Source organism: Delphinus delphis, chromosome 18, assembly GCF_949987515.2.
Source record: "Delphinus delphis chromosome 18, mDelDel1.2, whole genome shotgun sequence".
Taxonomy (NCBI): Eukaryota; Metazoa; Chordata; class Mammalia; order Artiodactyla; family Delphinidae; genus Delphinus; species Delphinus delphis.
This window is the reverse complement of record NC_082700.1, coordinates 13,859,139-13,886,548: the sequence shown is the minus strand read 5'-3', so window position 1 is coordinate 13,886,548 and position 27,410 is coordinate 13,859,139. Positions and strand designations below refer to the sequence as shown.

Genomic DNA, 27,410 nt, shown 5'->3' with positions numbered 1-27,410 from the left:
TACTTGATGCCTTCTGGGCAAGAGGAAAGATGTGGTCTGTGGTCTGAATTTGTCCTTTGATGCCTGAACGAGTGGACAGCATGCAAATCAAAGTTCACTAGTACAGTCAGGTCCTCTGAGCAGCTTTGTCACAGAAGTCCCCAATTCTCTGCTGTTGACAGAAGCACTGGGTTTCCATTGTCTTTTCCTGCACACTTGAGGAAAAGGCTGAATTCCACCTGTGGCCGTCAAACCTCTGAGCTGTCGCTGCGGTGGCCCCGCGGGGGCATCATGGGCTCGGTGCTGCCGGAGCCCTTGGGGGTGTCCTTTCTCCTGCCGTTCTTGCCCTGGCGCATCATCACCGCCATGGCAGTGAGGCAGAGTGCGAGGAGTCCCACCGCGACACCTCCCACCACCGTGACCAGGCTGACCTCAGAGGTGGGACGGTTGAGCTCCCGGGGGAGGACGCCGTCAGGAGGAACCCTCCCCTGGGGGATCTGCTTCCTGCTGCTGCGGTCCAGGGCGATGTGCTGGATGTTTGTTCCTCGGTTGTTTTCAGCCCCGATTTCCCACACCAGCGGGGGTGTGCTCCTGATTTCCCTCTTCTTCCGGCTCTTGGAAGTTGCCTGGGGCTTCCCTTTACTCACCAGAGAGTGGTACTGGTACTCCACGCTTCGTTTGCCAAGGCCTCGATTCGCGTTGTCTTTGGATCTTACTGTGTAGATGGTGTGTATGTACCATTCTCGACCCAGAGAGACCTAGGAAACACGACTCTATTCATCAGAAAATTAAAGCCTATGCCAACGTAAAAATTCACGACTCTGCAAGAGAAACTCATGGCACAGATAATAATCATTTAACTTAGTCCGCAGAACTCACATCCGTAATATTTTTACACGTGTAGTATGTGCAAGGCTTTGTGTAAAGCGCTCTATAAAATATGCCGTGCCGCTCTTAAGGGAGCACGTGGTGGTAAATATTTGGTAAGCTATGACTTGTCAGAGCTGCAGAGAACTCCGGATCACACAGTCTAACTTACTCATTTAAAACATGAGCGAATGACACAGATATAGAGCGTAAACCAGTGGTTACCAGTGGGAAGGGAGGGGGGGCAATATAAGGGTACAGGAGTGGGAGTACAAACTATTGGGTGTAAGGCAGGTTCCAGGGATGTATTGTACAACACGGGGAATACAGCCAATATTTTGTAATAACTGTAAATGGAGTGTAACCCTTTAAAAATTGTACAAAAATTAAATAGTAAAAAATGAGTAAATGAGAATATGTAGCAGTTAAGTGACTTGCCTAAGGTCACTGAACTAGTTAGTATCAGAGGCAGGACTAGAGTCAGACCTTCTGAACCTCAAGACTCTTTCCCAGTATGTCTTGCTGTGTATTTTACACATAAGGCCATAGAAAAGGTCAGTTTTTCTGCTTTTCAGGGTTTGTGAAAAGAAGGCATTTTCTGATGGCTCTTTGAAGCCTTCAGGATTTAGAAGAGGTCAAGTGCCTTCAGAGTTAACATTAAAAACAAAAACAAAACAAAACAAATCATACTTCTTAACTTCCTGTTTGAAAAGATTCAGAAGAACAGACATGCTTTCTCAAGCATCCTTCTTTACGAGGAATAAAGATAACATATTTCTCCAGCCCATCCTGTCTGGACAATTTTCAGTAAACATCCTAAAAGATGCACTTGCTCCCCCAAGGATTCACAATGCGGACACATCTCTAATTTGTCTCATTTGTCTGCTCAGTGTTATGGTCTCCTGGGTCTCTTTTTACCTTCTATCTCTAGGTTAGAACTTTCTATCTTCATTTATAAAGTATTTAAGAATAGAGATTCCATTACTCAGCCATAAAGAGAAATGAAGTTGAGTTATCTGTAGTGAGGTGGATGGACCTACAGTCTGTCATACAGAGTTAAGTAAGTCAGAAAGAGAAAAATAAATACCGTATGCTAACACATATATGTGGAATCTAAAAAAAGAAAGAAAAGTTTTGAAGAACCTAGGGGCAGGACAGGAATAAAGACACAGACATAGAGAATGGACTTGAGGACACGGGGAGGGGGACGGGTAAGCTGGGACGAAGTGCGAGAGTGGCATGGACATATATACACAACCAAATGTAAAATAGATAGCTCGTGGGAAGCAGCCGCATAGCACAGGGAGATCAGCTCAGTGCTTTGTGACCACCTAGAGGGGTGGGACAGAGAGTGGGAGGGAGACGCAAGAGGGAAGGGATATAGGGATATATGTATGTGTATAGCTGATTCACTTTGTTATAAAGCAGAAACTAACACACCATTGTAAAGGAATCATACTCCAATAAAGATGTTAAAAAAATACAACCTGATTTAAAAAATAGGCAGAAGACCTGAGTAGACATTTTCCCAAAGAAGACATACAGATGGCCAAAAGGCACATGAAAAGATGCTCAACATCATTAATCATCAGAGAAATGCAAGTCAAAACCACAATAAGCTGTCACCTCTCACTGGTCAGAATAGCTATCATGAAAAAGAACACAAATAACAAGTGTTGGTGAGGATGTGAAGAAAAGGGAACCATTGTATACTTTTGATGGGAATGTAATTTGGTGAAGCCACTGTGGAAAACAGTATGGAGGTTCCTCAAAAAACTAAAAATAGAACTACCATATGATCCAGCAATTCCACTCTTGGGTATATACCTAAAGAAAACAAACATATTTATTCTAGAAGATATATGCACCCCAATGTTCATAGCAGCACTATTTACAATAGCCAAGATATGGAAACAACCTAAGTGTCCATCAACAGATGAATGGATAAAGAAGATGTGGTATATATATGTACAATGGAATACTACTCGTCCAGAAAAAGATTGAAATTTTGCCGTTTGTAACAACACAGATGGACTTGGAGGGTATTATGCTCAGTAAAATAAGTCAGACAGAGAAAGACAACTACTGTATAATACCACTTATATGTGGAATCTAAAAAATAAAACAAACTGGTGAATATAAGAAAACAGAAACAGACTCACAGATACAGAGAACAAAGTAGTGGTTACCAGTGAGGAGAGGAAAGTAGGGGAGGGACAAGATAGGAGTAGGGGATTAAGAGGTACAAACTACCACGTATAAAATAAGTAAGCTACAAGGCTATATTGTACAGCACAGGGAATACAGCCAATATTTTATAATAACTATAAATGGAGTAGAACCTTTAAAATTGTGACACTATGTTGTACCCCTGAAACTTTATTCTATTTCAAAATAAATTTCTTTATATTAAAAAAAAAAAAAGAAGAGAGATTCCTGGGCTGTGCACAGTTGTTTCTCTGAGTCCAGCAGTTCACACAAGATCACCCTTATAAAGGTGGCCATAAAAAGTCAACCGAGAGGAGGTTTCGAACAATAAGAGCAGAGTTCCCAACCATCAAATTTAGATTTATATTCTGGACTGAATAAGGGTCTTCATTACACGTAGACTTAAAATAACATGAATACATTAATAAACATAATAATAGCTAACATTTATGGAATGTTCACTAGGAGCCCAGGAGGGTCTGGTGTGGTTTACATGCGTTATTTTACTCAAAGTTCACATTAACTCTACGCAGTATGACAATTACTGCCTTCTACATGGGAGACATCTGAGGTGCTCAGATGTTAAGTAACTTGCATGTGGTTACACACCTCTTGTAAGTGACCTTGTTATTGGCCCACCTGAAAGAGTGGTGTTGAGTCGACTTTAAATCCATCGGATCCAGGCTGATTCACTAACAAGATAGCTTCAGGGTCGTCCACTGCCAGTTTGGCGTTAAACAGGACATTTCCGAAACTGGTGGCTTGTGTCTCCGGCTGAGCTTTGTCCTTTAGGCAATAAGGAAAATGAGGACTGATGCAGATAATGCCAACTTTTGCAAATGCAGAAGGTTTTCCTATTAGTTTTGTGCAAGTACCAATTACAGTAAGTCCCCTACACATGAACCTTCAAGTTGCGAACTTTCAAAGATGCAAACCTGCATTCGCGTGTCCAATCACATAAATTAGTTCACGTCTCTGGGGTACATTGTCATGCGCTTGCATCCTCTACAAGTGGTTGTGCTTTTGTGTACTTTACCGTACAGTACTGTATAGAGTGCGGTAGTACAGTATCTTTATTTCAAGCCCAGGATGTCCAGAAATAAGCGTAAAAACAGCAGTGACATAGCGGCTACGGTATAGCTGATTGTGTAAGTTGGGCATCTAGGCTAACTTTGTTGGACTTATGAACAAATTGGACTCACGAATGCGCTTTTGGAACAGAACTCATTCATATGTAGGGGACTTACTGTACCATAAAATGCCACCGTTTGGTTTCCTTTAAAAAGATGCTGTTGTTTTAAAACAGAAGACAAAGACCATTAGCTTTGAGTAGTATCTAGCCAGTTCACTGTTTGGGCCAAAGCGCTTACCACAATTTTAAATCTATATAGGAGTGAAGGAGAGTCAGCCAAGCAGCCGTATTCTGCGTTCTGTGGATTGTACTTGGGAACGTAGCCGTCAGCCCCGGTGCACAGGAACACCTTCTCGATGCTGCAGTAGAAGGAATCGCCCAGATTCTGGACAGGATCCACCATGACCCGGCCATAAATCGTATCGCCTGAAACAGAGACGTGGAAATGTTATTTCTGTTAAGTGATAAGGTATGTCTATGTGACACTGCAAACAGTTTGTGACCATAATGACACTAGAAAGCATTTCCTTCTCTTTTTGCGTTAGCTTCAGGATCTGGTCCGCTCCCAGGCCTCAGAGGAGGCCACTTTGCAGACGAGCACAGGTACTGGAGATTTACTGACCCTCCACGTGCGCAGCCTGTAGTGGGAATAACCTCAAGCCTTGGCCTATCATTTTTTTTTTTTCCAGACATAACTTTTTTCTGCTTTATAACAAAGTGAGTCAGCTATACATATACATATATCCCCATATCTCCTCCCTCTTGCGTCTCCCTCCCATTGGCCTATAATTCAACGTTCATAACATCCCATTGTGGTTAAAGTCCAGTTTACATAAGTATAGTAGTTGCCAAGAAATAGGCAAATCATTATAGAATAACACTAAAGAGAAAACATCAATAAAAAGCTGAATTAGCTTTGATTTTTAAATTAAAAAAAATTTTACTGAAGTATAGTTGATTTACAATGTTGTGTTAATTTCTGCTGTACAGCAAAGTGACTCAGTTATACATATATATATATATATATATATATTCTTTTTCATATTCTGTTCCATTATGGTTTATCACAGGATATTGAATATAGTTCCCTGTGCTCTACAGTAGGACCTTGTTGTTTATCCATTCTGTATATACTAGTTTGCATCTGCTAATCCCAAACTCTTAATCCTTCCCTCCCCAAACCCAGCTTTATTTGATTTTGAAAGAGGGTTTAAGGAAACTCCCTGGTATTTCATCATCTCTTTCACAGCAACTACTGAACACCTACCATGTGTACTAGGTATTTTGCTAGGTTCTGGGAATATACCACTAAACAAGACAGGCACAACCCTTGCCCATGAACTATATATTCTCATGGAGCTGCAGTATTGGTGTGTATGCAAATTGAAAAAAAAACATTCAAGGAAAAAAATCCAGACTTGTTTCAAAAGTCATTTAGATAAGGGAAATAGAGGTTAACTTCCCCAGAATAAAAACCATCCTGTAACATATATCCAATTTCAGTGACCCCTCCCTGCCAAAATGATAAAGACCCAGTTATAATCTCAAGACCATAAAGGAGGTTATAATTGTTCCCCTCAAACACGATCCCAATAAAGGACGACAGATACAATGGCAAACAGATGAGCAGGTGTCTCACGTGTAAAGTGATACCTTCTGCAAAGGCAACATCACTCTCCTGTCCAAATCCCATGGATCCATCAGACAACCAGAGACTCTTCTTGGAGAGTAGGTACATTTGCGTGTTCAAGCTAAACTCAGCTGCCACTGGATCACTGACCTAAAACCAAGCGTAAAGGCCCGTTTATGTGTTGTTGATGGTTCTGGTGGTGCACAAGCACATTCTTTGCAGATACACACATGCATTGTACGCTGACATAAAGAATGGTAAACACTGCACGGAAATGTTCATGTCCAGCCAAACCACCTTCTTAGGGAATTGTAACACTGACTTTGTTCTTCTTAAGAAGACAAAACTGTCAAGGTTACATCATTTTTCGAATGGGACTAACTAGCATGGCTTGAGCTCATTTCCACTGGTTTACTGGAATGTATAAGGGACTTGTAAACAGCGGAAGGCCCACATTTAGTCAGAGTTCTTGGGCAGAAGATGCCATCACATTTCTTTTAATACATACTGGCAATTAGGCACTCTGAGGTGGCATGAGCTACAGGATATTTATTCTCCTTGATGATCAAGGACAAGATGAAGAAGTACAGAACTCTGGGGAAAATTCTCAAATCTCCAAGGCAGCAAACTCCAGGAGGAGATCAGATCCCATAAGAAAAAAAATAACCCTTGCATACTCTTAACCTGTGGATTTTATATACCGAACCCGCAACGGATAAAGGGCAATTCTTTCTTCTTTCCTCCTCCCTTGTTCCCTTCCTGCCTGACTTCCTTTTTTTTCTCAGCATGTAAGAATTGAAGTCATTGGGTGAGAAAAAAATTTCTTTTTTACTGATAAAAGTAAACTATGACTTTAACCAAGTGGGCTTCTACGTGGGAGAAGATTCTATGAGACACACCTGTTGGAATCGGATGTCAAGGTCAAAAGTGATAGGCTCTCTGGGGTTGCAGTGGACTGGCAGGCGGTACTCCTGGTGTGATGGAGTGGTGCACGGCAGCAGTTTTACAGTATACGTCCCCGAGTAGTCACGTACCTTTAAGGAGCAGAGACGACATTCGTGTTTTTCATTTAAAAAGCTGAGACGTAGTCAAAGGCAGCAGCAAGGGAAAATTAAGAGCCTTAGTCACTTACTGCAAAGTCAGATACAAAGCTCCATTGCTGGACTGGCTGGTTATAGGTTGGTTCACTCCTTATGAGACGCAGGGAAAACATCAGACCTGGGTGATCAACTGACATGATCATGGAGCTGGTGAAGGCCGCTAGAAAAATGCCAAGAACAATAATGGTCTAGTGGTTAAAAGAGTGCATGACGGTTTGGAGTTTTCAAAGTGCCTTATGATCCCTTATTTGCATGTATTCTTATCATAAGCCTGCAAAGTAGCAGGGTTGGTATAATAATCCTCATTTTGCAGTTAAAGAAACTGGGCTGCGAGCGATTGTGTGCCTCTCCCGGGATCACACAGCTGGGCTGTGTGCCTTTGATTCCTAATGCAGTGCTTTTTCCACTCTATATAATGCTGCCAAAAACTAATTGTACAGAAATGCTCACATAGTTCAGGGCTACTTTCCAGGGAGGCACAGCCATTCGATAAAGGCTCACTATGCACTGAAGCTATGAACAGAACCTCGGGCTACTTGCTCCCACAGAGCCAGGCACACCCAATTTATACATGGAGGCTAATTTTAATTCGATTGCCTCAATCATATCTAAACAAAGATTCAGTCTCACAGAAAGGTAGACACGTGGAAGAGAACTGTAAAGACCAGGAAATCCTCATTTTCCGGAACAGTCAATTACAATAAAGCAAAATGATTCTTTTTGGTTCTGTATTTCAGAGCTCAGACTCACAAAAATACAGCAAACTGTCTTTCTCTTCCTGAATTTTCAGCCTTATTCTCTCCGTCCGACCCAGAAAAAAGAAGGACACAGAAGACAGCGCGTGAATTACTTCCCTCTTCCAATCTGACATGAGTTGGCACACCAGGAAGATGTGCAAACCCGTTTAGTAATGTGAAGTCAAATAAAAAATTATTTCTAATGAAATGAAACTTTTTATAAAAGCTTAGACGTGAGTGACTGCCACATTATTGACATTCACAGCACAATTAGTAAAATTACATGGCTAACACTTAACATAATTAGCTAACGTGTCTGAAACAAGTGTAATAGTGAAGTGGTACTTCTGTCTCCATCATAAAGTTTTCTTACAGTACCTAGAAAAGAGCTGTGCTCACTGAACAAATGACCTAAAATTCAAATTTTTGGACAACACATTTGAAGTAGAGAATGGGAATGTTGTGGCTATGTTCTCAATCTAAAGGAAAACTCTTAAAATTAACTCAGTAGAGTTTTCTTTTCTTTCTTTATTTTTTTGGCCATGCTGCGCGGCTTGCAGGATCTGAGTTCTCCGACCAGGGACTGATCCCAGGTCACGGCAGTGAAAGCGTGGAATCCTAACCACTAGGCCACCAGGGAACTCCAAGTAGAGTTTTCTTTTAAATTTACTTCAACCATTTGGTATTTTCTCTAAAATTCTACAGTGATGATTTTGTAGCTTATAAGACGTAGCTGAGCAATGATCAAGCCCTCATGTAGATATTTGTACATACGTGGTTCGTTTGAAATTAAGGGCTTCAAAGCTCATAAGGAAGCATGCTGGAACGTGTGCAAATATGGAACAAGTATATCCTTGTTGTGTGGGGAGCGACTATTTAAGGGTAATGGGGCTTACCGGGATGTGACAGCACAAACAAGCCATGGAACTGAGCCTCTGTCTTGAAGTTCACGACCAAACGCCCCTCTTCACCGATGCGCATGCTGGTTGGGTAGAGAGAACCTATGATGGGATGGGACACAAGAGTGGGAATATTGGTGACCAAGGACTCCTAATGTCTGGGGTTTCTTCCAAAACCAAATTCAGGTTCCTCTCATCTTTAAGCATTCTAGCCAAAAGGTATTACCAGAAAAATTCGGAGTGATCAGAGAGGCAGAAATATTCTTATTTTGTTTTGTTTTGTTTTCTAACAGGAAAAGCTGTCTAGAAGGCAGGCAGAATAGAATAAGGTCACATGAATGAGGTCCATATGAAATATACAGAGTGATTACAATAGGCCAAGATATTTCTTAAAGCTTTAGTCTATAGAAATTAAGCTGTAAATTGAGAGACAGGAGGAACTGGTCAAATTTTGAAGATTTGGACATGTAGGTGGAAACAGGTTTGTGCTCTCCAGAGTAATTCCAAATGTAATTTCATTATTCCAAATTAATTGATTCCAAATTCCAAATTAATTTCATTAATGGCTTAATGAAAACTCCAAAACTTCCCCAAGAAATTTAGCAAGGTGACCAAAGTTGGTTACAGATAGAATAAGGAAACATGAGATCCTGATGTAGAAGTTGAGAACCAAGGGATGGATCTGCATTAAGATTCACTTAATATACATTTCCTAAGGCAAGATATGGAATTAAAACATTTGAAACGGTCTAGACTGATTACTTAGGGTGAGTGACCATATTACCTTTCACATAGCTTTAAGGTAATTTTAATCTGTTTAAGACAACACACTTTGAGATGTCCTATCAACCGAATTTTCCCTCTGGCTCGTAAGAAGCAATGATGGTTAGACATGCGTGGAGCCTGAACAGCAGTATGTGCCTGAAAAGAAACAGCACTAATTCTACTAATGGATTCATTAGCTTCATGCTTGTGGACTTTGAATTATGATTCTGACATCAAGACTGAAACAAAGTTATGCAGATGATTTGGGGGCCCAAATTGCAGTGGCACGCACCACCACTGTTCCAAGACATTCAGCTAAAGTATTATAGAATAATAGAATTTTTTAACTGAAAGAAAATTAGAAGTCTAGTCTATCTTTCATCAGAAATTGACTGCCAAAGGTCAAGCAATATGTTTGAGATCACACAGTTAGTTAGCTATAGACCCAGAACTAGAATCCAGGACACAGTTTATACTGGGCTTTAAAATGCATCTCCCATTTTCATAAACAAAAATGTGTAACTTTTTCTTTGGGGTTCATTCCTTACTTTCAGTTGGAACTTTTCCCTGTCCACTTTCTAAAATCTAGAGAGAGAGAGATTGTGTGGAGTAACACATGAATGATTAATCGCCTAAAATGGACATTATATTTAACAGTCACGTATCATGCAAAATTTGATGCATTGATATAATTTAAAGAAGTTTTTCCATGACAGAAATGATTTGAAAATATTGACTATAAAAATAAAATACATTGAAAGATGCTTCTATTATTTTTAGCTGCAGTAAAAATTTCTCTTAAGTCATTCAAATAGGTAAGAAAACTAGCTTTCCAAGTCTCTGTTAGCTCACCTTGGAGTTCAGCTTCTGGGGGGCTGACAATTCCATCAGTCCACAAGATGGCAGTGTCATACACGAAAGTCAGACGAAGCTCTGACTTCAAGTCAAAATGCTGCCAGCCTCCTACCCCAACGGGGGAATGGAACACGTAGGAAACATACAGAGGGACTCGAAGAGTCACATAGGACTGCACTAGGTTTAGGACCTAAAACAATAAAATTGTATCTATCAACACGAGTCAGTGTTGCTAATGAAACCAGCTTAATTTTGTGCAAGCCATTTTTCTCCTTTCACTTATCTGAAGGTTTTGAGTTAATCATTGAGGAAAGGAAATGACAGCATTTATAACACTACTGTCCCGCTCACTTAATTTGGGAGTAATTAAATAGTTATTACTCTACTACTTTCCTTTGCAGCAAAGGATAGGCAGCAGAAATCTTTAAGCTAAAGTACATTATTTTGAGCATACTAAAACAGTGCTTTTTTTTTTGTAGCAGCTTTATTAAGATATAGTTCATATACCATGTAACTCACCTATTTCAAGTGGACAAATCAATGTTATTTAATATATTCAGGGAGTTGTGCAACTTTCACCGCAATCACCGCAAACATTTCACCGCAATGTTTTAGGACATTTTCATCACTTCCAAGAGAAATTCCATCTCCATTAGCAGTCATCCCCTTATTCCATCCTCCCTCCCCAGTCCCTGGCAATCACTAGCCTACTTTCTGTCTCTAGGCATTTGGCTATTCAGAACATTTTACATAAATGGAATCACACAACATATGGTCTTTTGTGACAGGCTTCCTTCACTTAGCATAATGTTTTCAAGGTTCATCCGTAGTGTAGCATGTTTCAATACTTCTATTACTGAATAGCATCCCACTGTACGCATATACCACATTTTATTTATCCATTCATCAGTTGATGAACATTTGGGTTATATCCACCTTTTGCCTATTATGAATAACAGTGCTCTAAGTTACTTTTAAGTTATTATATAGAGGAAGAGGAAATAAAGCAGCAAAGACCTGAAAGCAAACATATTTAGTAGTGACATGTAACATTTAAGATTCCATGTAATATTTAAGATGGCTCAAAAATAATTAGTTGAAGTGTCTTCTTACAATTTATACTTTCTTCTTTTGTATTTTGCAGGTGGACTGGGGTCATGGAGGATAAGCTAATATTTATTGAGCATCTACCACTTTTCAGACATCGTGTTAAGTTCACAAATAAAGCTACTCAATGTTTTCATTCTTCCCCATAGTTATATTTATATGTATGTGTGGATGATTGAATGAATGGATAGAGAGATGAAGGATAGAAAGAGAGAGAGAGGAAAGTTAAGACTCAAAGAAATAAAGCAAATTTCCCACTTCCTTCTGTTGTAGCCCTGCCAATAAGAGACCCCAGCCTTTGGCCCATGCTTTTACTACCCTTTCACACTTTATCGTATTCCAAACCAAGCTGAGGGTGGTCTTAAGGTCACCTAACAAAGGTTATCATCCTTAATTCTCAGAATAGCGCGGCAGAATAGCAGAGAAAATACAACTATCTTCTTTTACACAAGAGGAAATGGGCTGAGGTCACATCATACTGCTTACAAGTTTGAGTCAGGTTTTCTGATAGGTCTATTTCTCCTTCCACCCTGAGGTGGCAACAGGAATCATACATGTGAGTTACTGAATAATCTAAAACATGATAGCTCTTAGTTATCATTTTGTCATGGGGTTAAAAGTAAACTCCTCAAATCACCAAAATGACAACCTGAGTCACCAACAAAAATGTATCGAAAGAAAACCATCCACCAAGCAAATTATGATTCTCAGCTGTGTAGTAGCTAACACTCATCATCTCCTAACGTGGTCGGCAGGAGAGGCGCCTTTGCACTGAAGTCCTCTGAGATAGCAGTTTCTAAGGGTAGCTACTCCTGCAGTCATTGAGGAAGGGATCTTGAAGTGCAGTTTTGACACCCTGACAGTGTAATGGAGAGTAATTGTCAATCCATATGCCACTGGTAATTAAGATGACTATTTCATCCTGTGATTTTAATAAACACTCATTAAAGAATAGGCTGTAGACATGGATTTCCAATTAAACTTTCTAGGTGCTAAAAATAATTTTGCCAACATTACATTCTATCCATCAGATGTTACTGAGTGTGCTATTTTGGAGAGAACTATTAACATTGCACATCCTAGGAACAAGTTACTTGGCTCCCTGACGAATTCTTACGTGATTCCATTTGATCCTCCTGGTAACCTAGAGTTTGATCATTTCTGGACATGGAATCGGCATCTTATTGCATTTTCTTGTTCACCACAGCCAGGTCTTTTTGTCTGCTTAGAATCTCTGTCTAAAGGAATTGGAGCCCTAAATGGGACTAGGCAGATCACCCAGGTCACTTACCTGTTCGTTCCTGTAAAATTGAAGAACACAGTGCAATCAATGTAACCTCTACAGCGGTCCCCAACCTTTTTGGCACCAGGGACCGGTTGCATGGAAGACAATTTTTCCTGGGAAGGGGGGGCGCGGGGGGATGGCTCTGGCGGTAATGCGAGCGGTGGGGAGGAGATGAAGCCTCGCTCGCCTGCCCGGCCGATCACCTCCTGCTGTGTGGCCGGGTTCCTAACGGTACCGGTGGGGGACCCCTGCTTTAGATGCCATCTTAATGAACCCTTCATTTTCTTTCAGCCTATTCCACAGGACTTTTAAAAGTATTTGTTTATACTGAAAGAAATGTATGTTAAATCTGGTATACTGCTCTTAAAGAAACTGACATGATGAGTGAGTTTACACATCCTTACTGATTTGTTTCTTCAACAAAGGCAAACAATAGTTTAAATTCCATATTTAAAGGGAAAGTGCAAAGTGCAAATGACTTGTGAAAGGTACCATACTGATATAAATTTCTATCACTACTAGTAAGTGACTAATGATGGGCAGCAGGTTTATATTTGGGGAGATATTGCCTGTTGAAGGGACAAGAGAAAGTCTGCTGATCTGTGTTAGATGGTAGAAAAGGGGAAGAATAGGAAGAAAGAAGAGTACCCCAAGAGAAAAATTACATTCACAGTGCTGCCCAAGGTGGAAAGTATTGTTGAGGAAAATTGCAGTAGTTTTTTGTTTTAATTTTATTTTTGGCTGCTTTTGGGTCTTCGTTGCTGCGCCCGGGCTTTCTCTAGTTGCGGTGAGCTGGGGCTACTCTTCGTTGCGGTGTGCGGCCTTCTCATTGCGGTGGCTTCTCTTGTTGCGGAGCACGGGGTCTAGGGGCGTGGGCTTCAGTAGCTGTGGCTTGCGGGCTCTAGAGCGCAGGCGCACTAGTTGTGGCGCACGGGCTTCGTTGCTCCGCGGCATGTGGGATCCTCCCGGGCCAGGGCTCAAACCCGTGTCCCTTGCATTGGCAGGCAGGTTCTTAACCACTGCACCACCAGGGAAGCCCAAACTGCAAGTAGTTTTAATTCCTCACTTATTTTGGACTTGTAGCTGAAGCTATTCAATTTACATATTATCTTATAGATATTTAAAAATTCTTATAGAAGTAAGCAATAGAGGTATGTAACTAATAAAAAGTAATCCAGATTTACTTTGCCCCTTTGCAGCTTTCACTTGAGCAAGGCACTATTTTACACGTGTTGAACTTAAGCCACAGAGAAGGTAATTGGCTTGCCCAAGATTATTCAGTACATTCAGGACTAATACTCAAGTATCTAGACCAGCACTGTTCAATGGGATCGTAACGTGAGCCACACATGTAATTTTAAATCTTCCAGTAGCCATATTTCAAAAAGTAAAGAGAAGCATGTGAAACCAATTTTAACAATAGTTTACTTAACCTAATATGTCAAACATATTGCATTTTAATATGCCATCAATATAAAATAACTAGAATGTAATATTTTACATTCTTTTTTTTTTTTGTACTAAGTGTTGTTTTTTGTTTTTTTTTTTTTTGCGGTACGCGGGCCTCTCACTGTTGCGGCCTCTCCCGTTGCGGAGCACAGGCTCCGGACGCACAGGCTCAGCGGCCATGGCGGGCCCAGCCGCTCCATGGCATGTGGGATCTTCCCGGACCGGGGCACGAACCCACGTCCCCTGCATAGGCAGGCGGCCTCCCAACCACTGCACCACCAGGGAAGCCCCTGTACTAAGTCTTTGAAATCTGGTATGTATTTAACATGCACAGCATATCCCAATTCGGACCAGCCCCATTTTAAATGCTCAGTGGCTACACATGGCTAACGGCTACCATATTGGACAGCACAGATTAGACTCTTCTACTCAAGGTCTTTCAATTAGACCACATATATTGAAAACAACAATCATTTCAAAATCTTTGATAGTCATGCGGCTACCCTACTTTACGCAGGACAAGTGATTTGTGCTTACTTCAAAGACTGAAAACTGAGCCAGAGCCATTAGAACCTTATCTGAGGACAACCACTGGTGGGGATTTCCCATTGGCTGGAATTTCTTTCTGTTGCTGCTTTTGTTGCCAGATGCATGTCTATATCATCAAGACGGTGGTGTCTGTGAATGTGTAAAGAAGGCTCATAGATCTCAATAGCTTGAAGTCTCAGTAAAGTGTGTACTTAGCGACTCAGTGGAAGACATTGTTTTAACAAGTTAGAATTCTTAGCCAAGGTCTCTGCGTAATAGCAGTCTACACATCCAGGAACGGCTGGAAGGAAACTTTGGCTTCTTTCCAGTTACAAGCCTTTCTGAAGGGCTGTGATATCAGAGATGCACAAGGGACCTTGGAATGAGGGAGGGTCAATACTGGTCCACAAATTCTTTAGGATTAAGGACAACTCTATGGGATATTTACAGTATAGGATTATAAATAATCTAAATGACCAGTAATAGAAGAATATTTAAATAATTACGATGGTACAGCAACAAGGTGAAATATGTCGTAATCAAAAATCATTTATGTCAAGAATTTTCCTTGTCATGGGAAAAGAATCACAATATGTTAGGTTAAAAAGCAGTATACAAAATGGTATGGATAATATTATGCTGCTACTATTAAAAATGTGTATGTATATTGAAAAGAGACTAGAAAATATGTCTGTGTACAGTGATAGCGGGATAATGAGTGAATTCCTTTTTATACTTTTTAGTTTCCCAGCTTTCCATGGTAATATCTTTACTTTCCATTAACCAAAAAACCTACACCACTAAAAATACTAATTGACAAATTTGACACAATAGGAAGCAACATACTTCATGAAAGTTATACATTTTGGATTCTTCTTGCCATTTCTTGCAGAATGATTTAGAGTGGCTTACATCTTTAAAAAAAAAAAAGATTAAACCAGTGTACTAAGTAGAAAATAACGGAATGGAAAGACATGACTTCTAAAGTGTACTCTAGCCCCAAAGGTCTATGTTTCTAAATCAAACACATAGTTTTTTTAAAAAAGGAAAATTATTCCATTAACCAAGGAACTCAGAAAAAATACGTATACTTTCCCAAAATCAGGCTATGTCTTCTCATGAGTAAATTACAATGTCATATGATTGGAGTTGAATTTTTGTAACTTAGTCATGCTCCTTGAATGATGTTATCAGTTGCTGTTTACCTAACAAGGTGAGAGTTAAGATTCTGACTTTTTAACATGAATAGTCAGGCTGATGAAAGGTGAAATGAACTGAAGTTCTTTTGTTTTAAGAGAAGTTGTTTTCAAGAGAAAAACTAATCAAAAATATCCAATAGTTTAAAAACTTAGTTTAACATTACTGACTACTTTGCATCACAAGTGTTTTTCATTGTGTACCCAAACAAGTTAAAATTTTATTTATAAAATACAGGTCACCCAAAAAGGTGGAGCGGAATAATTTATTTTATTTATCTCTGTTTTTCTTTTCCTGCTATATCTGTTTTTACATTTTAGAAAGTAACTATTAGGAGGGATTTTAGTGGTGAATATCATTAGAGAAATTCCAAGTTTCTTCTTCTTGGCAAGTAAAATTGTTAACTTTTATAAAAGCAAGTATTCGACTCCTATAACTCGACTTGAAGGAGTTTAAGGTCTGTGTCTGGTGTCCTCACCGGGTACCCATTTGATCCCTGGCACAGAGTAGGTGTTCACCGATTATTTCTTTAATGAATGAATGGGCAACAAACGAGATGGAAAAAGCAGAACTGGTCTTAATATCAGCTAAAGCTAGTTGTAGTCAAACTGCATAAAAGTTAATAAAACTTCATTTATTAACTTCACTTATCTGCTGTGAACAGATAACTATCTTGGATATTTCCGGTGATCCCTCAGTTTGGTAACTCTCTGTTACAAGTGAAATAATTTGAATATGGGAGGTTAGAGAAGGCAGAAATCTTTAAGAGTGTGTTAGAAACCTCTTTTTAATCACAAAATAAAATGCAGGGCCCTGGCAATATTTCCAGGCAGCAGCTTTAGCTACTAAGAACACTAAAGATAAAAATCGGTTTGTATCATGTTGTTCCCGGCAGAAGCAGTTACCAGTTAGTAAAATCTGTTTGCATGGTGATTACCTTGATCTAAGGTGGCAAGTCTAGAAAAGGACCAGAAGAGGGAAAGACACATCTATTAGCTGCTTGGCCAGGGCAGTATGGAATTGGCAGAGGACAAATAGACCTGGGGTTATTTCTGTTCTTGTACAAAGAACAGAGGATAAAGTTTCTTTGCCTTTCTTGCAATTTCATCTGTGACCATAACCATTCCTCACATTCGCCCAATTAAATGACATTTAATTCACTCAATTAAATGTCCAGATAAGTATCATGATGTGGTTAAGAGCACAGGCATACAAACGAATTGAACTGGGACACGTTATTTGAAGTCTCTTTGCTTCAGCATCTCCAAAAATGGAGACAAAATTCATATTTGTCTCACAGTGTTGTTTTGAGGACAGAATTAGTGAAACTATGTAAAGTACTTACACACGATGACAGGCATATAGTAAATATTAAATAAATGTTAGCTATTACTATTAGTAGTAGTAGTAATATTATTAGATATTTTCTCTTCTCTAGAACCTAGAACTTGTGAGGAAAATTAAGAAAATATCTCAAAGAGTTATATTTCCTTTACTTTAATATGTATTTTCTTCTCCCTCACCTACATTTAAATAATGTTATGTGTCAGGGAAGGTGAGGATATAGGAGAAGATCTCAATAACTAGAGAAGTAGAAGTTCAAACCCAAGAAAGTTGGGGAAAACGAGATAGCCATCTCTGAGCTTCACTTTATTAGATGCTATTGCAATTCCATTTACACTGAGGCTTTAAGAATTTTGTCACAAGAACCTGAAATTTCAATGATTTACACTGAATCTGGTCACCTCTATTATGTTGATCATCATGCTTATGTTACTACGTTTATTTTCAACAATGCGAAAGCAGAAAAGTCCTTTCAGAAGAAACTCATATAACCAGCTGGCCATCTTACGCCTCAAGGTAACACAAGCCAGTTGGGAACTGGATGGTTCAATAATTCTTATACTGCACTGTCTCTTCTCCCTAAGTAGAAAGTAACATAAAGTGTTCAGGCAGGCAAAACTTCACTGAACCCAGCAGTTGCCAGTTTTCACCTAGTGGAGTAGAACAGTCGATAGCTCAGCTACGGAAGCAGGGTAATGACTTTTCTAGTTAGCAGTTGTAATGGGAAAAAAAAACTGAACTTAACTAAAGAGAGGAACAGTGATTTTAAAACTCCAGCGAAGTAAAATCAATTTAGCTGAGCATTTTATAGTGAGGATTGGCTGGAGAGACGGATTTCCATTCAAAATGCCCTTGATACACCAGAAAAGTGGGCAGAGATAGGCTTAAGTAGGATAAAGCTTAAGTAGGATAAGTGCAGGGTTTTCACTAGGGAAGCCTGTCTGGGTTGCACGTATGAAAGACAGAAAATTACCGCCATTTGCAGAGAAGATAGAAAACATTCTTGAGGCTAAAAAGTGACCACAGACTAGACGAGACCCACAGAGACGCTTCATGGGATGAAGTGCTTTTTAACAAAGAAGACCCAGAACTACAATATAATCCTATTACTATGTCCCATTTCGCTTATGCCAACAGAGCCTGTGATTTCAGCAAGATCCTGAGAGAAGAGCATCCAGAAAGAAAACAGGAATGATTTAATTATGGATTGAAAACAGGCTCTGGGAGGAACGGCCAAAGGAATGGAGATATTTGACCTATAAAGGAAGAGGCTGAAGTAGATGTGTTAATATGAGTCTTTATTCTGAGAATAGGACCTTTTTTCTTTCACGTTTCTTCCAGGTAGCAAAGACAGGGTGGGAAAGAGGGACTTGAAGAGGTAACACTTATGAGGGTTTAAGTAACCTGCCCAAGAAGACGTAGCTAGAGACTGTCAGAGCCAGATATAAGTCCACATTTCCTTGATTCCAACATGCAGGCTCTTTCCACTGTTCTACACTGTCTTCCTGTTGGTGTTTTTGCTTGAGATTTTTAGTAATTCATGCAAGTTTCTGGATATTTTGTTGCTTTTAGAGGAGACATAGATAAAAGTCTCACTACCTTGGAGCCCAACAGTTCCCAGACATAACATGTGGCCATTAGACATCAACGCCAGCAGAACCGGTCAAGATTTACAGCTTTGCTCTGGAATTAAACTGATAGTTACTGTCTACATTTCTCTTGTTACTACTTGTTTTATAGTTTAACATCACAGGAATATAGCACGGAAAAAAAATCCAGCCTCACCTCAGCTAAATCTTGAAAGATAAGACATCTTCTGGGTACCATTCAACGTCTTAATGTATAAGTTACGTAAATAAGCCCTTTGTTTTAGTCCAGTTGGACAAAGCGTGGCTTTTAATTCAAATACTCATCACAAATCTAAGCTACACCCTACATATTTTAGATTCTCTACTGTAACTGCTAATGGAGACCTTGCTTCACCATCATTTTAACAACAATGATGATGGTGGTGATAGGGGGGGATTGTGTGTGTGTGTGTGTGTGTGTGTGTGTGTGTGTATTTTATGTGTAAATGTCTGCCTGTGTAGTATGAAGAAGAATAAGTAATTGCAGAGTAGAAATAACAGTAAGCTTTAAATGAAAATACTTTTGACTATGTTAGTGATGGAGAAATGGACCAGATAGGGAGGAAATGGGGAGAAAACTAGAAAGAAAAAGGCGGGGGGAAATGGGAGTAGAAGGAGAGAAAGATAGAAGGCAGGGAAAGAAGAAAGAGAGTAAAAAGGGAGAAAACTAGACTGACCCCGAGGACCCTCATTTGAGGTCGTTCATGATGCATCACAGCCATCTGTACATAACACAAGAAATGAGAATGTGTACTTCGAAGAGAAATTCGTGTTTGGAGTTTTCTAACATCAGAGTAGATTTGGAGCTTACAGCATATCTATACGGTGTCCTTTCAATACAAAGATAATGTTACTGACCCATTGCTAAAAAATACATGGATTTTGACACATTGTTCTGGAAATAGACATGGATTTCCATACCACTCATGCCAATTACCTGCTCTTTCTTCTGCCTAATAACCTACATCACCAGGATGGAAGACTGGAGCTGAGATTTATTCCAAGTCTACGTAACTGAACAAAAGCAACCGGTCTGTCCAGTGACCAAAGCTCAGATGCTAAACATCCGTACCTGTCCATCGGTTCCAATGGTGCCTCCACAGTCCGTGAGCAGCTCTGACATGTCATAGTAGCTAACGAACTCCCATAAGCAGGCTTCCAGGTTCAGATTTCGGTAGAAGCGCAAGGTATTGGAACCCCTGATAGATGAGCTGTACTGGTAAGGATACGTCTCTGCAATTATTTCTGGATTTTTGGTAGCCTCAGTCAAGAACCCGTGGTGGGTCTTTACTTCAGTATAATCCAGGAGGTTGGAGCATTTGTGGTTTCCAACTCGTGTACCATCAGGGCTGAGGGTGAGCTCAAAGTTGGAGAGCTCCTTGGTGGAGATCACAGGGAGCATGCCTACAAGGGATTTTTGTAAATCACTGTTACCATTTTTACCAACAGCAAAGGCCTTTGAACACTTTATAATCTCTTTATCTCTTGAGAAGACACGTGTTATAAAATACTGCAGAGCAGTGATTATAAAAGTGGTATCTTAGGACCCCGGAGGATCCCGAGAATATTTCAGGAGATGTATAACATTAAAGCTATTTTCACGACTCTAAGGTATTATTGGACTTTTCCACGCTTATTTTCTCAGTAGTGTACAGTGGAGTTTCTCAGAGGCTAAAATAAATCATATATTGCAATGGATTGAATGCAGAAGCAGACATAAGAATCCAGCTATCTTTTATTAAGCCAGACACTAAAGATATTTTCAAAAATGTGAAACTATGCCACTCTTTTGTTTTGCTTTATAAATTGTAGTTCTTTTTCTTAAAAGTATGTTTTTCGTGTTAACACGTAATAGATTTATTCTTATTTAAAAATTAATGAATAAATACATATTTAACAATACCTCAATTTTAAATCCAGTAAATATTTATAGCTATAACTCACAAAACAAAAGGTCTTTGTGGCCATAAATAATGTTGAGGGTGTCCTCAGACCAAAAAGTTTGAAAACTACCACTATACGGTATAGGCTAAGAGTTGGCAAACCTCTTCTGTAAAGAGCCAAACTGTAAATATTGTAAGGATTTGTGGGCCACAGGTCTCTGTTGCAACTGCTCAAAGCTGCCATTGCAGAGCCAGAGCTGCCATAGATGATTTGTAAAGGAATTCACATAACTGTGTGCAAGAAGACTTAATCACGGCCAATGGATTAGAATTTTATATAATTTTCATGTGTCATGAAATATTCTACTTTCAAAGAAGAAGAAGGTTTGGTTTCTTCCAAACATTAAAAAATGTGAAAACCATTTTTAGCTTGCAGACCATAAAAAAAAAAGGTAGAAGGCTAGATCCAGTCCATGGGACACAGTTGGTTGAGCCCTGGCATAAGCAATGCAGCAAAAAGGACTGTGAAAGGGGTCTTCTCTTGACACCTTTTCCACCTCTCCCTCTTAGATCCTCTGGCCCCGCAAAAGAACTGGTCAGCTTCTGCGGAGCTACGGCTATCGAATGTTTCAGAAAATGCTAAGTCAAGCTCTAGGAGAAGCACGAGGGACCAATCTTTCTATTAGGAAGAACTATTATAGGTCTGCCCTTCCCTGATGGTCCCTTCTGCCCTCTGCACATCTGAATCACACCTCCCATATGGGTCTAAAGGCAGGGTGGTCAAACATGGACCCAACATTACACTGTAAAGTAAGGAGGTGCAGATTTCTGTGCACCTGTGCCCACCAGCATAAATTTGGGTTTGTAATAAGCAGACAAAGCAGAATTATGTCCTTTCCATAAGGCAGGTAAATTCTACCTTGTAGTTCCTAATATTGCCTAATGCTTCCTGTCCTTTAGGTACTTAAAATATAACTAACATACTAAGTAATAATATTAATATACTTCAGGAATAAAGCGAATTAAGAGGAATAGAACTTGAAAATGTCTTCTGTACCTGAGGAAATGTTCATAAAATGTGGGTAAAGTTACTGACTCAGAAATTCTGCCCACACTTCCCTATCCAGAGAAAATGGACACAGAATTTAACATTGTTAATTGCTTTTTTTTTTTTACCTTATTTTAATGCCTAGGAAATGTCTTAGTTGTTGCAATAAATACTGGGAAAGATCTATGAGACTCCAGATATGGAAAAGCAAACAGGTGTTGAAGGCAGGGACTGAGATTCCAAATTGCTTTCCTGTAAGTCCAAGCTCAAGAGTTTTGAAGGCACACTGTGCCGTGTCATAAAAGACAGCAAGCACGTTAACCAAAGCTTTGTTTCATTGTGTTGTGACATGTGTGAAATTTATCTAATTTTAAAGAACGTCAAAATTGTCAGACTTGAGAAGAAAACCAGGCAGAAAGAAAACAGAAACACTCAAAAGAAGCAGGACTTGAAGCTTAAGTTGCAAACTGAGCATTTATTGTATGCTTGGTCATTCAGAAAACAGGCAGACCTCAGAGATATTGCAGGTTTGGTTCCAGACCAACGCAATGAGGCAACTATTGAAATCAAGTGAGTCACATGAATTTTTTGTTTCCCAGTGCGTATAAAAGTTATGTTAAAATTTACTAGGATATAGAAGATGTGGTACATATACACAACGGAATATTACTCAACCATGAAAAGAATGAAATAATGCCATTTGCAGAAACTTTGGATGGACCTAGAGATTACCATACTAAGTGAAGTAAGTCAGACAAAGACAAATATCACTTATATGTGGAATCTGATAAAAAAAGTGATATGAATGAATTTATTTACAAAACAGAATCAGACTCACAGAGCTCGAAATCAAATTTATGGTTACCAAAGGGGAAACGTGGGAGGAAATGACCAATTAGGAGACTGGCTTGGGATTGACATATACACACTACTGTGTATAAAATAGATAACTAACAAGGACCTACTGTATAGCACAGGGGACTCTACTCAGTTTTCTGTAATAACCTATATGGGGAAGAATCTGAAAAAGAATGGAAAATATATACATATGTATAACTGATTCACTTTCCTGTACACCTGAAACTAACACAACATTGTGAGTCAACTATACTGCAACAAAAAAATTAAAAACAAACCATACTGTAGGCTATAAAGAGTGCAATAGCGTATGTCTAAAAAGCAAGGTACACACCTTCATTAAAAAATACTCTGTTACTAAAAAATGCTAACTATCCCGAGGGAGTCTTAATCTTTTTGCTGGTGGAGGGTTTGAAATATTGAGAGAATTACCAAAATGTGAGACAGAGACATGAAGTGAGCAGGTGGTGTTGGAAAAATGGCGCTGACAGACTTGCTGGAAGCGGGGTTGCCACCAACCTTCCATTTTTAAAAAAACGCAGTATCTGGGAAGTGCAATAAAATGAGGTCTGCCTGTGTTCAGTCAAATAAAGCAGGTAAAGAGAAGCCCAAACCACCTCCATGGATTTGCTTTCCCAAGTCACCTACCGTCTATGTGGGGCATGGTGACGGCGAGCCTGATGAGGTTGGTATACTCTGGGTCCTCGGGACCCGTGTAGCGCAATTTAGCTGAGAAGGGCTCTGCTCCCACTATCCCTGGCACCCGGGGCTGACAAAGACCTCGAGGCAAAATGAAGACATTTATGCTAAAAGAAGATAATAGACAACACTGGAAGTATATATTTTTAAATAGGCACTATGAATTTTCTGTGTACTTTAAAATTCTCTGTGAACTAAGGCACTGCTGAGAGTTGATATTATGACGAAGCAAAAGACCATCATGGGAAAAGTAATCCCAGCAGACAGTTCAATGGCTTCTTCTTAACATTTGGGGTGTTTTATAAAGTTTAAGAAAAAATAAATATTGTTCAATGTGATTTAATTTGTGCTGGACACCGTCTGTTATGGTCATATTCACAAAATTGTCTTAACATGAAGTATAAAGAGGCATAGTAAAAATGATTGAAAAACAACAGGAAAAAGTAAGTGTAGCTTAATTAAATGAATGAGATTGTTACCTTAGAATTAAATCCTTAAGACTAGTCATAAAATTTACATTATTTATAATAAAACTAAAAATGCACTCATTCTAAAAAACAAAAACTAGCCTTCTTAGAATCAGAGAGCAAAATATATAGTTTTCTCTATATATGTAATTTCTTACAGTATGTGTATTATAAATTATAACTCATTGTCTAATCTATCTATCTATCTAGAATTTTAACATGAAAAACTTCCTCGTATGTTTGCTTTGAAAGCACTGTAGTGTCTTCATTTTAATACCATGGAAGAGACCGCCCGATGCTGGATCACAGTTTCCGGAGAACTAGGCAATAAATAACTTCTTTTCTGTCTGTAGAAAACAGATCAGAATCAGGCCCTAGCATCTGGGAGGTCTGCTCTATTAATTGGGGGTGACTCACTTTAAGGCATTGTTTAATTTAGTTCTGGTACCAACACAATAGTTTGGTTTTAAGAGAAATCTAAAAACCAGACATTCTAATCCTAATAAAAGAACATGGTTACTCTACGTGTTATCAATAAATATTGATCCTGAGTATATAATGGTGGGAGGTGGTACATATAACTTTTCTTGCTGCAACATAGGTACATCCGAAGTGTTGTACACAAATGGAATTTTTAGAAATAGAATCTTATTAAAAGACTGTTATTTGAAAACTCTGATTTAAACATTCTTCTGCAGAGTAAAGGATTAGTTTATAAAGTGGATTTCCTGTCTCGTCAGTGTTGTCTCCGGCCACATGTATCTTCCGCCTCCACTGTGTCCGGGCCCTAGCCCTGACCTCAACCTCCCCTCTAATAACCAAGTATGGACACTAGTACACACCTCTCTACCTGGACTGTCCTTCCCCTCCTGCCCCAGCAAACTCCTGTTCAGCCAGCCACCAGCTGGGAGTGATACGGCATCACATATGAGCTGCCCTGTCCAGATCCGACCCTTGCGTACCAACTGCTTCGTCTCCTGATCTCCCTTCCTCTCCCTTTCATCCTGCCCCATTTCTCTGCTTGTAGTTCCCAGAATACTCCACGTTTTTTCATGCTTCTACGAGTCATTGCTCATGCTTGTTTTCCCCTACTGTTTTCAAGACTCAGCTTAAGCATCTCCTCTTTGATGAAACCTTTCCAGATCCACTCAGGCTAGAACCCATCACTACTACTTTTGCATTTCTGTGTCCTGTCCAGACTAAAATTTGTCTGTGTCTTCAGTTTGAGTATGGACTCCTGGAAGGCAGGAATCCTGCCTTATTTTTCATATGACAGCCAAAAGCCTGACATATGCTCAGTGATCGAAAAATGCAAAATGAATAAATATTTGTTTTCTAATGAATATTTTTGCGAAAATAGATTATCATTTAAAAATACTTATAGAGGGCTTCCCTGGTGGTGCAGGGGTTGAGAGTCTGCCTGCCGATGCAGGGGACACGGGTTTGCGCCCCGGTCCGGGAAGATCCCACATGCCGCAGAGCGGCTGGCCCGTGAACCATGGCCGCTGAGCCTGCGCGTCCGGAGCCTGTGCTCCGCAACGGGAGAGGCCACAACAGTAAGAGGCCCGCGTACCGCAAAAAAAACAAAAAAAAACAAACAAAAAAAAAACCGTATAGAGTATTACGGAATACATGGGGCATTTGGAGGAATGAATAACTGGAAATTAGACATATATAACATTTCATGGTATTCCAGCGACCTTCATGTGAAAACGGCCATGCACTACCTTCTTCTCTGCCGATGGTTACGGTAGGGCTCATCAGCTCCAAGCCTTCATTGCCATCGGCATTCACAGCCCGAGCCGCACACTGCACCCTGGAGCCAGGCTGGAAGTATATGGAGTCTAAACTGATCCTCTTGGATGAAGTGAAAAAGGTGTCAAAGTCCACTTCTCTCATGGGGCTGGTGACTCCGTCGGGGCCCGCGGGTGCGCTGATCAGCCATCGGTACCGGGTCAAAGTGTCATTGATGTTCTCACTTGCACAAATGGATCCTGTTTTGTCATAGTCCGGATATTTAGGGTTGCAAGCCTATGGGAAACAAATAACTATGTTAGGGCCGCAGTTTAGAACAAGGTGGAAATTATTCCTCTTAAGTTCTCTCTCCCTTAGTGTTTTCACTGCTACTTTTTTTCCATTTCTACATGTTATTCATGCAACTTTCAAATTCCTAGTCCTCGCGATGCTAGCTTTTATGAACTCTAATCTTGCATTTCAAACAGCTTATTGGCCGTTTCCACCTTTAACCTGATACGAGTAAAAGTGATACTCATTTCATCATCTCTCGAATCCTCAAAGTTGCCGAATCGTTCTTTTCTCTCTCCCTCTCTTCTCTCTCTCATTTTGCCCCCAACATCCAGTGGGTCAGTGAACTTGGTTGATTCTTTTTGTAGGATGTCTCTTAAGTTGGTCTTTTCCTTCCCATTCCAAGCATCACTTTTCTATCTAATTCAGGGCCTTTCTCGTCAGGTGACCACGGTTGCCATGGTAACACTCCAATACAACCCCTCTCCTCATGCCATTCTTCTGTGCAAGAGCTCCCTGCTACCCAACAAATAAAGTGCACGTTCCTTAATATAACATTTCAAGACCTCTGTAACTTGCACCGCATTATTATTTCTGCCTTGCTAATCCAATAAACATTTATTGTATACCTATTATATGTAGGTCATTACACCAGGGGTATTGCAAAGTAAGCATAAATGCGTCCCAGTTTTTGCTCACAAGGAGCTTATAATTCAAAGGTAAGAGAAGGCAATTGAAAAAGTAACTATGCCATTTGTAAGGCAACCACTTCATACAGGAATGACGTTTCCTTATGTGATTCTTTATTTTTTTATAGGTATAGGAATGCCAGAGATTTCTGTGCATTAATTTTGTATCTTGCTACTTTATCAAATTCATTGATTAGCTCTAGTAGTTTTCTGGTAGCATCTTTAGGATTCTCTATGTATAGTATCATGTCATCTGCAAACAGTGACAGCTTTACTTCTTCTTTTCCAATTTGGATTCCTTTTATTTCCTTTTCTTCTCTGATTGCTGTGGCTAAAACTTCCAAAACTATGTTTAGTGGTGAGAGTGGGCAACCTTGTCTTGTTCCTGATTGTAGTGGAAATGGTTTCAGTTTCTCACCATTGAGGATGATGTTGGCTGTGGGTTTGTCATATATGGCCTTTATTATGTTGAGGAAAGTTCCCTCTATGCCTACTTTCTGCAGAGTTTTTATCATAAATGGTGTTGAATTTTGCTGAAAGCTTTCTCTGCATCTATTGAGATGATCATATGATTTTTCTCCTTCAATTTGTTAATATAGTGTATCACATTGATTGATTTGCATATATTGAAGAATCCCTGCATTCCTGGAATAAACCCCACTTGATCATGGTGTGTGATCCCTTTAATGTGCTGTTGGATTCTGTTTGCTAGTATTTTGTTGAGGATTTTTGCATCTATGTTCATCAGTGATATTGGCCCATAGTTTTCTTTCTTTGTGACATCTTTGTCTGGTTTTGATATCAGGGTGATGGTGGCCTCGTAGAATGAGTTTGGGAGTGTTCATCCCTCTGTTATATTTTGGAAGAGTTTGAGAAGGATAGGTGTTAGCTCTTCTCTAAATGTTTGATAGAATTTACCTGTGAAGCCATCTGGTCCTGGGCTTTGGTTTGTTGCAAGATTTTTAATCACAGTCTCAGTCTTAATTTCAGCGCTTGATATTGGTCTGTTTATATTTTCTATTTCTTCCTGG

The 27,410-nt window shown here is 39.7% G+C and overlaps 1 protein-coding gene across 1 annotated transcript in view; it reads right to left on the bottom strand.

Annotated features, from left to right (window-relative positions):
* Nucleotides 1-216: 216 nt before the first annotated feature.
* FREM2 (FRAS1 related extracellular matrix 2) overlaps nucleotides 217-27,410 on the bottom strand; it is a 152,875-nt gene continuing 125,681 nt past the window's right edge. The window contains exons 14-24 of the mRNA XM_059996086.1: nucleotides 25,393-25,696; nucleotides 23,148-23,279; nucleotides 19,783-20,114; nucleotides 10,170-10,362; nucleotides 8,550-8,654; nucleotides 6,949-7,076; nucleotides 6,716-6,850; nucleotides 5,840-5,966; nucleotides 4,425-4,612; nucleotides 3,694-3,840; nucleotides 217-737 (exon numbers count right to left, since the gene is read on the bottom strand). Coding sequence (XP_059852069.1) covers nucleotides 228-737; nucleotides 3,694-3,840; nucleotides 4,425-4,612; nucleotides 5,840-5,966; nucleotides 6,716-6,850; nucleotides 6,949-7,076; nucleotides 8,550-8,654; nucleotides 10,170-10,362; nucleotides 19,783-20,114; nucleotides 23,148-23,279; nucleotides 25,393-25,696 — 2,301 coding nt within the window. The 3' untranslated portion in view covers nucleotides 217-227. The remainder of the gene's footprint in view (nucleotides 738-3,693; nucleotides 3,841-4,424; nucleotides 4,613-5,839; nucleotides 5,967-6,715; nucleotides 6,851-6,948; nucleotides 7,077-8,549; nucleotides 8,655-10,169; nucleotides 10,363-19,782; nucleotides 20,115-23,147; nucleotides 23,280-25,392; nucleotides 25,697-27,410) is intronic.